General features: G+C 41.5%; 1 protein-coding gene across 1 annotated transcript in view; it reads left to right on the top strand.

Annotated features, from left to right (window-relative positions):
- The window catches only part of opa1 (OPA1 mitochondrial dynamin like GTPase), a 45,769-nt gene extending 33,356 nt beyond the window's left edge, over nt 1–12,413 (top strand). The window contains exons 30-31 of the mRNA XM_084723297.1: nt 11,747–11,820; nt 12,040–12,413. Coding sequence (XP_084579423.1) covers nt 11,747–11,811 — 65 coding nt within the window. The 3' untranslated portion in view covers nt 11,812–11,820; nt 12,040–12,413. The remainder of the gene's footprint in view (nt 1–11,746; nt 11,821–12,039) is intronic.
- Nucleotides 12,414–12,733: the final 320 nt, after the last annotated feature.

Raw genomic sequence — 12,733 nt, 5'->3', positions numbered from 1 at the left:
AATGCCATCTTATTATGGATGAAAAGCCAAAACAGAAAACAAAATTATAATTCAAATTTATCCACATCACTGTAGACATGGCCTGGGTCAACCGGTCTGCATTTTGGAACGTGGGGGTGGTTTTGTGCAGTGAGATAGTGGGCAGACTGTCTGCTCTTTGGCACGTTGGGGACTCTTGCCCTTACTTGCACTCTAACTTCAGTATGACCTTTATGAATTTGAATTGCTTCCTCTGTCGCTTTTTTTTTTTTTTTTTGCTATGTACACTGCTTTGTTCCGTTGTCTTCCTCCGCATCACTCCCTCTCACACACTGTCTTGCTTCCTTATCTCTCCTTGTTTGACTCCTGTTCTCTTGCTCTGTCTGTAACACTCTTTCCCACTCTTCCTGCCATGATTTGTTTGTCTCTGAATTAAATACACACTAGTTTGTCAGCAGTGTTGCCCTGTAAACTAAGGAGGCTTACTAGTGATAGATTTGTTTTTCCCCCACAGTGGAGGAAACCTCAGGCTGCAGTGTTGCTGCCAAATGATCCATTTTCTTTCCGGGAGCATCAAATACACAAACAGTAGATCCACAGTTGTCATAACACTGGCACAGAAGAAGCTGCCCCTCCTGTATTTAATCTAATCTTGTCCCACTAATGTTGTGTGAAAGAGATTTCGGAAGTGAACAGACTTAACTGCTTTTCTATTCCGAAGAACCCTTAAGCATTTGTAAGTGTCTTTTTTCCACATCTTATGACTTATTAAGTTTTTTGGCACTGTGCAAACTCCTAGATTACTGAAAACAGCAGCCTTTTTTTTTTCAAATGTCTTTCCTGCTACCCAAATGTAGTTTCAGATGTAGTTATCACCGGAGGCACTAGAAAGGGTACAATAGAATGGTACTTATCTGGTCCTTTCTCTTTTCTGTATTTACTTGATTATAAATAGTCAGATTGTCCCCATTCACAACTGGTGTAGTTACCTCTATGTTCATCCTCTTTTTACACACATAATGGTTTGTTACATAGAACCATCCCAGAAGTTTTCCTTGAAAACCTTAAAAAATACTTGAAAGATGATTGGATGAACAATCTGTCTGTCACAGACTAATTTCATCAAATCAGATTTCATCAGATCAACAAACTATAAGAGAAACTCTTGCCTGATGGGAAGAGTTAGAACGTCTTTTCTGCCAAGAAAAAGCCTTCAGTGTTGTCCTTTGATGCTGTTACAATGAAGAAATACTCCAGTTGTGATATAACCGGAGTTACTGCACGATTTACGCTAACCTCTTTAGGAACTACCATTGTTGTTTTACCTCTCATCACACCTACTTAACCACACCTGTAGTTGCCAGTAGTTGCTCATAGGATGCTGATTGGTCTGAATCACTGTAGTTCAGCCATAAGTTGAAGCCTGGCATGGTGGATTTTCACACTCTCATGATCTTGCAAATCCAAATGTTTCACAAGGAAAGTTTTTAAAATGGTTCTACATTAAATCTCCATGAATTAACCAGCCCTATATTGCTCGAGTTGTCTGCTTGTTTTTATTTTTCACACAGTCATACTTCTTCATTGTGCCTCACTGTCTCTTGTCTCTAAATTTATTCCTCTCCCCTCACAAGACAGATCATAAGAAGCAAGACTGATGTTAAGCATGTGGCATCTCTCTCTGCATTCACGTCCTCTTGACGTCTGCCTTCTGTCTGCCATACAGTGCCAATATTGTTTTAAACAGGAGTCTCTTTCCCCTCTGCTTGTGTTCTTTTTCTTCCTTCACCTCACCCCATCAAGGCTTGTGTCTCTTTCCACTTTCCCATCATCCATCTCTTCCCCCTTATTCCCTCCTTGTCTCTCTTTCTCTCACTTGCTTCCTCCCTTTGCTCCAGTACATTCATCCTTCCCCTCATGTCGACATCTAGGAATGTCTTTCTAAGACATTTGGCTTAGTGCATCTATTCAGCATCTGAATAATAAACCTTTGATAACACAGATGTTGATCACTGGCAGTGTGATCAGTTGTTGAAACAGGCTTAGATGAAGCACTAAAGTATCTATTGATAACATTTTAATAACATTGCTCATTTTCAGATGTTGGCGATGTTGCTGAAACACCATTTACAGCATTTTTCACTCAGGTTTAGTCGGCTGATAATAATAAACCATCTGCAGGTGATGTGGCTGCATCTGAATATCCTCCCTGGATAGAAACTCAGGAAATAAATCCAGTGGACTAAGGAAACAAGGAAAAAGAGCTGTGTGTTTTAGCTGACAACCAATCAAGAGGCGATAATGGAAGTGGTGATAAAGAAATAAAACTACGAAGGAGAATGCAAAGCCATTTTTCATTCTCCTCAGGGAGCGAAAGAGCAAGTGTGGGAAAATAGGAAAGAGAAGGAGGTGTGTGATGGGAGGGGAACTTCAGTGAGGCTTCTGTTCACATGTTTCCTGCACGGTGTGGCCACCAGGGACCCATTCCCACTTATCCTCCTGTCACTCACACACATGCACACACACACACACACACACTAAGACCTGACTTCAGGTCTTCACTTCTGTTAAAGGTGAATAAATGCAAACTTTAGGTTGGAATTTTCTCATGTCATCGCTCTTTTTTTGTTTCCTAGTTATTAAACATAAATTTTGGATTTTGTTTATTAAACAGATAACAGGATAAAATTGATTTCCAATTAGTCTGATTTCACAAAGGTGAAAACACTATGAAATATGTTTCCTGTATACTAAGAGGAAGTAATACAGTAACTAATAATCATTTGCATCAAAGTTGTCATGTTTGTGATCATACTAAACAAACATCAAATCATCAAGTGCCTAAAATCTAATTATTCATATGCCAGTGAATATTGTATATGTATAGATGGGCTATTTTTTAAGTATGAATTTTATTCGTGCATGCATTTTTAGCCTTTAATTGATAGGACAGCTGAAGTGATGACAGGAAAGGAGGAGAGAAAGCGGGGGAGATGGCAGACAGCAGAGGGTTGCAGGCTGGTATAGAACCAAGGGCTGCTGCTGAGGACTTACAGCCTTAGTACATGAGGCACACGCTCCACAAACTGAGCAACCAGGGTGCCCCAGTGATCTGGTTCTTGAAAAGTATTCGGGGTAACATGTGGCAAAGTAAAGAACTCAGATTGCCTTCTTATTTACCAAGCAATGTAATGCGTTATATTTGCAATTTAGATTTCAAACAAGGGATCCCTTACTGTAACAATTTTACTACATTTCCACCACTGCAGAACTACCTGCGCCTGGAGACTTTAGGAGTGTATTTTGCATTTGTGACAGGACAGACACAGGCTACAGTCTCCATAGACGCTGATTTTGCAGATTATCTCAAGGCAGGTCTCATTATGGATGTATTGAACAAATTTCCCATGATCAAAGCCTTCTTTGAGTCAGTTTTCCAAAACCATCCAGACCATTGTCCCAAGAACATTGGTTTGGTGAGTCTACGTCAGTGGCTGTTTTCATTTACGTTTACTCTGAACATCAGGGCAATAAACCCAAACATGCACAAGGAGTCACAAAGGGCTTTTTGCTTTTGTATAGCAAAAGTGATAATAATAAAGGTGATCAAAAGTGATCATACTCATTTTAGATTGTCTAAAACAAGTTACTTTTCCCAGTAGGTAATGCTATAATGCAGTGGTTCCCAGTTCCTAGCTCTAGTCATCCCCCCTTCAGAGGCAGAAAAAAGTTAACGCCTCCTGTAATTAATTAACAATAGCTGGAAAGGCATCTGATTTAAAAAGAAAAAAAAGGATTCAAATGTATTTTAATGAAATAAAGGTGGCCATGACAGCATCTCTTGTTTGTTTCCCTTTATAAATCATATTCATTTAACTTTTTCATGTTTCTCCCCCTGGTCATCCACACCTCCTCTGCAGTGGCTCTGTAATCTTGTAATATAAGTTACTCTTAAAAGTAATGCTGCCCAACAATGTTCTTGAAATCTTGTTACTTACATCAGGTACTTTGGCACTTTTTGGGCACCAGAAATCAGCCATTGTAAGTAAATCACGTGCTGTCCGGTGACTCCAGCCTGTGAGTCTGATCAGGCATTCACTGGTGGAATTCAAAGGAATTCCAGGTGCGTTTGCTTTCTCTTCAGTGTTATACGGATGTGACGATGTATGAGGTCTAGAGCAGCTGGAAATATGTGTTTACCTGAGGGCAGCAGAGGGAAGAGGAGTGCCGGCCTTTCTTATCTCTCTTTGTCGTCTTGTTTGATCCGCTGGTTTGGGGTCACTGCTGTGTCAAGAAGGGACTGAGAGAAGGTGATTATAAAGCGATCCTGTCTATTTAGGACCAAGTATCAACAGGGCTGAATGCATGCGTGTGTTTTTGTGTACTCACTCCAGAGTTCAGCATTAGTTAACGTGGTCCACACACCTGTGGCTGATTCAGCAGAGGGGAGTTTTCTCTGCGGGATTTTGACAGGATCTGAGTTTAAACCAGGCTTGTCAGCCTCACATCCTCAGGCCCATGTGGCTACTCAAGATTTACTGCCACTTAGCCTCAGCACGGTGCGCCGTTTGACTGCAAAAGGTGAGTCTTGGAAAACTTGAGACCCCTGACTCTCTGTGATTTACACTTTGTCATAAATCTTGAGTAGACTTACTGTCTTAGACCTGTTCATTTTTAAGAATGGGTATGGGAAGTGACGGTGAGTGTTTACTGCTAGTCTGTGTTCTCTCATCAGCATCATTTACAATTTCCCTCAGTTAAACCCATCAGGCCCGGAGGTAAATCCACATCCATATCTTTATAACCCCCTGCACTAAAATCTTTTAAAACGTCTGGCCCTTCAAAGGCACAGGCAGTGCTTCTCAATAAAATCTGCGCCACACAGCCCAACGAAAGTCGTCACCAGGCTCTTTCAAAGGATTTTTCTCTGCATTTTGCTGTTTTTGTTTAGTCTGCCCTCTGGCTGACCCCAAGCATTGACCTGTTCAGACCTACACATGTCTCTCCCCAGGTTGGGCTTCTCTCGTCCAGGCATCTGTTTTCTAGATAAGACCTGTGAGTACGAGGGCTGATTCATCACCCTGTCACTGACATGGCGTTTGGGCCGTCGACATCCCCGCTCTCCCTCAGCCCATGTCTCCCATGGCCCCGTTTTTATAGCGTGACAATCCAGATTTAGTGACAAATCAAGCAGCATGCTGAGGAAAAAGGCTTCTCTGTTTGTTACATTAAGAGATCATCTTTCAAAGAAGGAAACAGCAGAGCGTTTAAACGTTCAGTGTCCCCACCTACACTGTGACCCTGGCAGTCGTGAGATATAAAAAGTTTCCTCATGAATGATGACATGTTGGGACAGGAACCAAACCCGCCACCCCGCATTCTCTAGTGACCATGCCTGAGAACTGTTGCTCGGTTGTCAGTTGAAAATTTTAAGAGCAGCTAAAGTAGCTAAAGTAGCCTCAACCTTGGCACCAAACTTCATCCGCTGAAATCTGTCTGTTGCCACTTTTCATAACAGCCGCTCTTTCTCTACAGAAGAGTGGGCATCTCTCATAGTAAGAGGATTAGTTTTTCTATCTCACAGTAAGTTTTCAGGCCTCCCTATCCTCTCTGTCCTCTCGCTCTCATCTTTTTCTCTCCTCTGTTCTCCCTCTCCTCTGTGTTGGCTACTTGTCCAGCAGGCCCATGCAGTTTCACAGTCTAATTACAGGTCAATTAAAGGCTTTGTGGCTCAGGCCTCCTTCTGCCAGGGCTCCGGCCGTAGCAGGCTTAGGGGACTCTACAGAGTGAGAGTGAATGAGATATCATTTCATGTGGAGATCAGCCGAGAGAAGGCCTTGAAAGAGGGGATTGGGGGGAAAGGCTCCCGTCTCTCTCCTCTCTCTCTCTCTCTCTCTCTCTCTCTCTCTCTCTCTCTCTCTCTCTCTCTCTCTCAATGGGCAAGGGTCCCTCCACCCTCGCCAACCCACACAACATCCAGCATCTTAAAGAAGGGGCCTCTGGGATAGAGGCCAGAGGATTATGGGAATATTCATGACCAGATAAAGGGGTGAGCGGTTGAATGACTGTGTTTTGGGGCTCATCTCTTAGGTAAACAGGGGCCTAAATGGAGTTTTAGATCACTACTCCCACTGCTGCTCAGTGAGGAACAGGCAATGGTGACTCTGTCCACTGTTTTTTTTGTTGCATTTCCACAGGACAGTGAAAAGAAAGCCTTGTTGTGGCCTTTTCTTCCTCTTGCTGCTGTCTTTTGGTGGCAAACAGATGGTGCTGGGGGAAATAAATATCTGTTTCTCACAGTTTTTATCCACAGAATATTGGCTTTTCTGAAAGACGCCATTCACATTCAACAGTGGCCTCCTGGGCTCCTAAAAGCTGCTGAGGGCTAATTTTAAAGTCATTAAACATCCCGCTGTAAGGGAATGGTTGACGGGTTTGCTGTCTTCTCTCCAACATGAAAGTCTAATTGCGCAGGTAGCCATGTACAAGTAAAACTCAAATATATATCAGAATGGGTGGCTGGCCATTTTCTCAACATTGTGAAACACACAGAGGACACAGAAGGTTTTGTGGTCCACGTCCTACCACTGCCTGGAAGTTGCCAACATTTTTGACTAACTTTTACAACTCTTGCTTATGTTTTGTTGGTTGCCTTGAAGATTTGTTTCTGTGGTTGCTGAAACTGAAAACAGGCAATTAAAAAAATTCAAGGTGTTGCACAGTTGGTGGCATGTTGCTTTAGGTCCCATCAGGGTCATATAAATATCATATGATATAAATATGATCCAGGCCAGTTTAAGAAACAGGTCCCATACGTTTGAAGGTTTATCAGACACCAAAACACTGCTCAGTGGTTTATAGTATTTTGAAGAAGGATTTTTCAATTTCCCAAAGTTATTGCAGCAAGTTATTTTATTTTTTTGTTGTCACCTGTGCAAGACAAACAGTGGAAATATGGCTTGTCTAGTCAATGACACATTAAATTGCAGACAAGTTCAACTTTTTATTGGACAGCCCTGCGTTTAGCAGACTGTAGCATAGATGCTGCTGTAGCATCAGTTATATCAGAGTATTTCTTCATTGAAAGAAGCGTAAAGAACAGCACTGAAGGCTTCCCTTCAGGAAAAGACGTTTTTCCTCATCTCCTGACTGGCTTCGAGGAGAGTTTAACAACGTTATTTGGTATGTGGATGTGAATAGTTACCCTGTGACACAGATTGTTCATCCAGTCATCTACCAAATATTTTTATGAAAGTGCTGCCAGTTTCCAAGGACGGCTTCTCAGATGGTTCTGTGTAACAAACCATTGCGTATGTTTAAAGAGAATAAACAGTTTCTGCAAATGAACGAGGAAGGTGCATTTTTCATGCAGTGATGAAGTCACCTTTAGTGTCGCTCAGGGTTGAAGGATCTCATGTATTGTACAAAGGCTGTCAAAAGTATTGATACTTTTTTGATAACACTTGTTTAAAACAATACAATATCCATTAATCATAGTATCAAATGCACCAAACTTATAAAAAGAAATTATCTAAGTGCTCATTCAAGACATCAGTTCAGTTCAGTCTTCATTATCTTGCATGAAATTTGGCTTGCAGCAAAATCAGACGGTGCCCAGTGACTTTTTCTGTACAAGCAGTATGTGCAGGCTGTTAATGTAAAAAAGGGGAAAAAAAGTATCCTATTTTGTGTACCCAGGACCTTTTTCTTCTTTTTGCCATGGTATAAAAAGAGCTACTGAGTATTGTTTTTCTGTCTACTAGTATAGTAAAGTTTATAATTCTAGTATCATTACAACTCTGTTATACAGAGTTTTAAGAAATGCTTAAAAGGCTTGAAGAGTTTTTAAGAAAATACTTGACATGTGTTGTCCAGTACAACCACAGTCCCGTGCTGTGCTCCACTGAAGCTCTGGATCAATTATGGGCTTCAGTTGCCTCAGCAGCAGGTGTTGAAGAAAAGGAGGGAGATTTTCAGCCCATCATAAGCTTTTCTAGCTAATCTGAGGAATCAAACCTGTGTCTTTTCTTATCACAAGCCATTTAATCTAACACTAGACAACCGCAGCCCCAAGTGATTTAGCAGATCTTGTTGTCTCTACCCGGGTCAAACATTAAGGATCCTGCCAACTGTTGGACAAAGCGGTCTGCATCTGAAACACAGAGGCTCCATAAAGCACTTTATCATCAGCCACATCTAAACCCAGTTAGGAGCTTTGAAGCTTGAGCCAGGGGATTTCCCATGTTTTGATGGTCTGACAGTCAGTACCCTCCTTTGCTCGCACCAATCAAAACTCCACCCCCTCGTACCTCACATCTCTTTTTCCTCAGGTCGGACAGATGTTGGTAATTCTGCTCTGATTGGCTTGGATTGAGTTATGTTGTCCTGTGGTCAGGGCACACAGCCCACACGGCTGAACTCTTGACAGTTGCCTTTGAGCCCTGCCCTGTGGAGGGCTGAGTACTGGAATGGCGTACCGCAGGGTTATGTTTCATTCAACCCCACACCTGCTGCAGTGACTTGTCAGCATGCCCCTCGACAGGCCCCCTTAATGCCTCCATTAGGTGTTGTAATCTCCACCTAACGCCCTGCCATTTTGCCTGAGTGTGTTAACAGAGTATCAAAGGCCAGGGATTTTTTTTTCCCGTTTTTGCCACCTGCCTGTGGTGAGTGTGTAGGAAGGTGAAAAGAGGTGGAGGTGGCATGACTGTACAGCTCTTGCTGGTTTCCAAGACTTTAGGGTTCAGGGCAAAGCTTTTCTTGCTGTCAGTCATCTTTTTTCAGTTCTGCCTACCTGTATGTGGATGTGTGCATGTTTCAGCTGCTCATGTGTTATCCAGCACTTTGCAGTTCCACCTGCGGGATTCCTACACCTTTGCCAAAGTGAAATTCAAGCATTTCCAGCATATCACATCTGTAATAAATTACATATTTATATACATATGTATGCTCAAAATGATTTGGGCCCATTTCTTCATCACATTAAATCAGATCGAAGTAATGCAAGCAGTTTCAAGCACTTTATCCAAAATCCAAGCACTTTTCAGACCTTGAAAACATTACATTAAAGGAGCAATAATAACAGTTGCTCATCTAAAAATATTTACTGCAGTCTAAATAGCAAGTTAGAGCCCTATACGTTATATCAAAAAGGTTGAAATCCCATTTAATATACAATCTATGGCTGAAGTGAGTTGTTTCACCCCACCCTCTGCTCACCAGGCTCAGGGAAAGCTCTGCAGACTGCAGGAACACTGCAGGAGCGTAGGACATGCACAAAATTATAATTTGACAGTAAAAAGCAAGGATGAGTCCTACACTGTAAATGGATTAGCTATTTATAACTGTAAATTTTCTGTCAGTGCAAAGCTAAACACATTATCCTGCCCACTCCTATGAAAATACACACTCTGGACTTTGAGTTAAGCGGTTGCCTGTCTCACTGCCTGCCAGACTCCATTAACATATTGTTCAGTTTAACTGTTATGAGCGGCTAGTGAATTTGAATGTGAATTTCTAAATTTATTTAAGTGAATATATTAGACATTTCTTCTTCAAAATTCAAGTGTTTTTTGCAGTGCCTGCGTGTGTTTCAGCTGCTCTTGTGTTATCCAGCACTTCTCAGCTCTGCTAATATTTCAAGACGTGTGTAGGGGGGTGTGCCTGCATCTCTGACAACCGTGTGCTTTTCATCCATCAGGAAAAAGATACCTCAGCAGCCGTGCTCCCATCAAAAGGGGGCTGCACACAAGCCCCCGAGTACGATATTTAGTTTCACTCCAAAGCACGCACACAGTTATCACCTTTGTGCCAAACTGAAATGGACACTTAGGAAACTGTTGCTCCCAGGTACAAAAACCACAATGATTTATCTCCCCAAAAACAGACAAGTCCTTTTAAAACTGTTTTCATTGGGCCTCCTCGTAGGAAAACAATCAACAATAGCCGGCCTATGGATCTCGTGTGGCTGATTGATCAAGATAGAGCAGTGCTAGTTTGTTCTTCAGAGGCGGTGGTGTTTGAGTTTGTGCTTGGGGGAGATCCAGACAGATTAGTGAGGGTGACGGGGAAGCTGGAGAACCAGCCAGGCCTGGAGGTGCAGCTGGCACTGCGAGCCACAGCTTCCTTTTCTCAGTGTTGGCCCACAGACTTTCTTCAGCCACTGTTTAATCAGTGATTAAGACTGCTTTAGATGGCTCCCTTGTCTCGTGTGACAGTACATGTTGGGTGGAAGGATTGCTCGTCGTCTGATGCAGTCTCCGGACAATGGGAGTGTAGTCGTGAAAAGAGGTGACTGACTGTTTTTCCAGTAGATTCCCCCCTTTCATGTGAAATGTTGTTGTTATGGTATCTCCTTCTGTCCATTAGCAACGTGCCCGTGAGGTACAGACCATGAAAAGGGGAGGGCGAGAGCTTTGATGTGGTCTATACTAACTGGGAAAGGGCACACAAGCCTTCACCATCAGATGTGTGAAGGAGGTCTGCCTTGAGGTTTGGCTGTCACTGTCAGTGGGGACCATCTGGTGTTTTGGTGAAAAATGTGAGGGAAATTCCACCTGCACAGATATACGGTAGGGATAGACATATTGTTTAATTATTTTATCTTTCTGAAGAGTGGATTTATTACCCACTACCCCTCCTGTTGTTGTTTTAATACGTTTTAACGACTTGCTCAACCAGAAAAGCAGCAACTGGACAGTCAGAATCACTGTTTGAAGCAAACTTCATCGTGCATGAAAATCATTGGAAGTGTTTAGAACTGCAACTAACAGTTATGTGACAGTTTTATGATCCTGACGGTTATTTTTTGTGATGTTGGTTTAATCTTTTGATCTAACAAATTGTTTCATGAGCCCAGTTAGTTGTCTTCAGCCGTCTTGCATTGTCAGACCAACAGCCCAAAACCCAACTACATTCATTTTATGAGGGCTTAAACCAGTGATTATTTTCACTGCTGATATATGCAACAATTATTTTCTCAGTTAATTAATAAGTAGTTTAGTCTATTAAACATTTCCATTGCAGTTTCCCTGAGACCAAGCTGATGTCTTCAAATATCTTGCTTTGGACTGCTGGCTGGACAAAACCAAATGATATTGATAATAATAATCTTTATTTATAGACAGTAGTGGACAGTAATATATTACTGTAATGTTACTTTTTCCAGTAACAAATAGTATAATGATTACAATTACCAAAACAGTAATTATATTACAATTACTATTTCAAGTAATTCTGAGTTATTACTTTTTGACCAAGGTAGGCTCTCTTATGATGATGTGTGCATGCAGCAGGTCAGGGCAGGTCACGTCGGCTGCTAGCCAAAAAGCTAGAGTGAGCAAGTTCACAGATTCAGCAGTTCAACTTTAGAGCACAACAAGGCCACTAACAAGGTACAAAAGTAACATAGTAATATAACAAGTAATGTATTACTTTTGAAATTAAAGCAGACAAGTCTTAGAATAATGAGGTTTTACAAACTAACAAATTGTTTTATACATTTGTTGTATAAAAAACAGTGCAAAAGGCAAGGAATAGAAAAAAAACAGTTTGAAGAAATTAAAGATGGTTCAAAACAATGAAAACTAAGGAACAATCAGGTGTATGATGATTTAAAATACAGAAAAGCCACAAATTCTTTTCAGAAGCTGGAATCATGGAATATTTGACATCGTGTTTGGTGTTTATTTCTCTGTTTTGTGTTGTTGTGTTTTGCCTGTTTATCCTCAAGTTGACTAACCAAACTACGTTGTGTGCTTTTCTGCAGAGAAAGTTCGTGAGATCCAGGAGAAACTTGAAGCCTTCATAGAAGCTCTTCACAAAGAGAAATAAGACAACCAGGTATTTGTCTATGTAGTGTCCAGTGAAAACTACCACGATCTTCACTAATGCTGTAAAAACAAAGCATGTCGACAGTGGTGTTATTGGATTATGAATTTAACAGATGATAAATAATACCGAATGTTAAAATTGGCGTAACACGATCTTAAATCTGGCAGCGGGGAAATGATGGCTCTATTGTATGTCTGTCTGATCTGTTGTTCCTTCTCCCCTTTACAGAACTATCGAAAGTAAATTTATGGATCACACCAGAGAAATGCACTGAACAAAGACAACTAAATCTGTAAATGGCCGTCATCACCCCCCAGTCCCACCACTCACCTGATTTTAATACTCATCGCTCAGCTTCCTGTCCCCCTCTTTGACGCTGTTGGAAAGATGGACCTGAACACATGGACAAGATGGAGGAACAGTTTTCAAGCTTTCTTTTCCATTTTCCACTTTCTTCCTTTTGTGTTGCGAGCTGTCGAGAGCTGACAGGGTGACCTCTGCACAGGAGCCCGAACACTGTCAGATCAGGAGGAAAATAAGAAGCTTGCACCGTGTTTTCAGACATCTGACCTCTCATTTTCAATAAATGAGGATTGTGTACATGTTTATCTCCCCAGTTTTTTTTTTATTTTGTTTTTTTCAGCTGATGGTGTCTGTGTATATGTAACTATAGTAGTGTGTGTCTTCATTGATCTCTGTACAAACACCACTAGCACTTTTCCTGATGGGAGAAATAACCTAGAATTTCATACTTTGATCTCACCTGGTGCTCCTAAAGTACACCATGATACCTACCTGATACATGAGAATTTGCCTTTAGTTAACATGTAGTTCTTTTATGTTGCACTTAGGACCCAAAGCACTTAAGTTTTCTTCTCAGACTGCAGCTGTACTGTTAAGTCCCAGCAGTTGTTGTCACCTA

The sequence above is a fragment of the Lutjanus erythropterus genome, chromosome 7 (genome assembly GCF_056507025.1).
Source record: "Lutjanus erythropterus isolate fLutEry1 chromosome 7, fLutEry1.hap2, whole genome shotgun sequence".
Taxonomy (NCBI): domain Eukaryota; kingdom Metazoa; phylum Chordata; class Actinopteri; order Lutjaniformes; family Lutjanidae; genus Lutjanus; species Lutjanus erythropterus.
The sequence above is the reverse complement of the archived record's forward strand: the minus strand, read 5'-3'. Positions and strand labels throughout refer to the sequence as shown.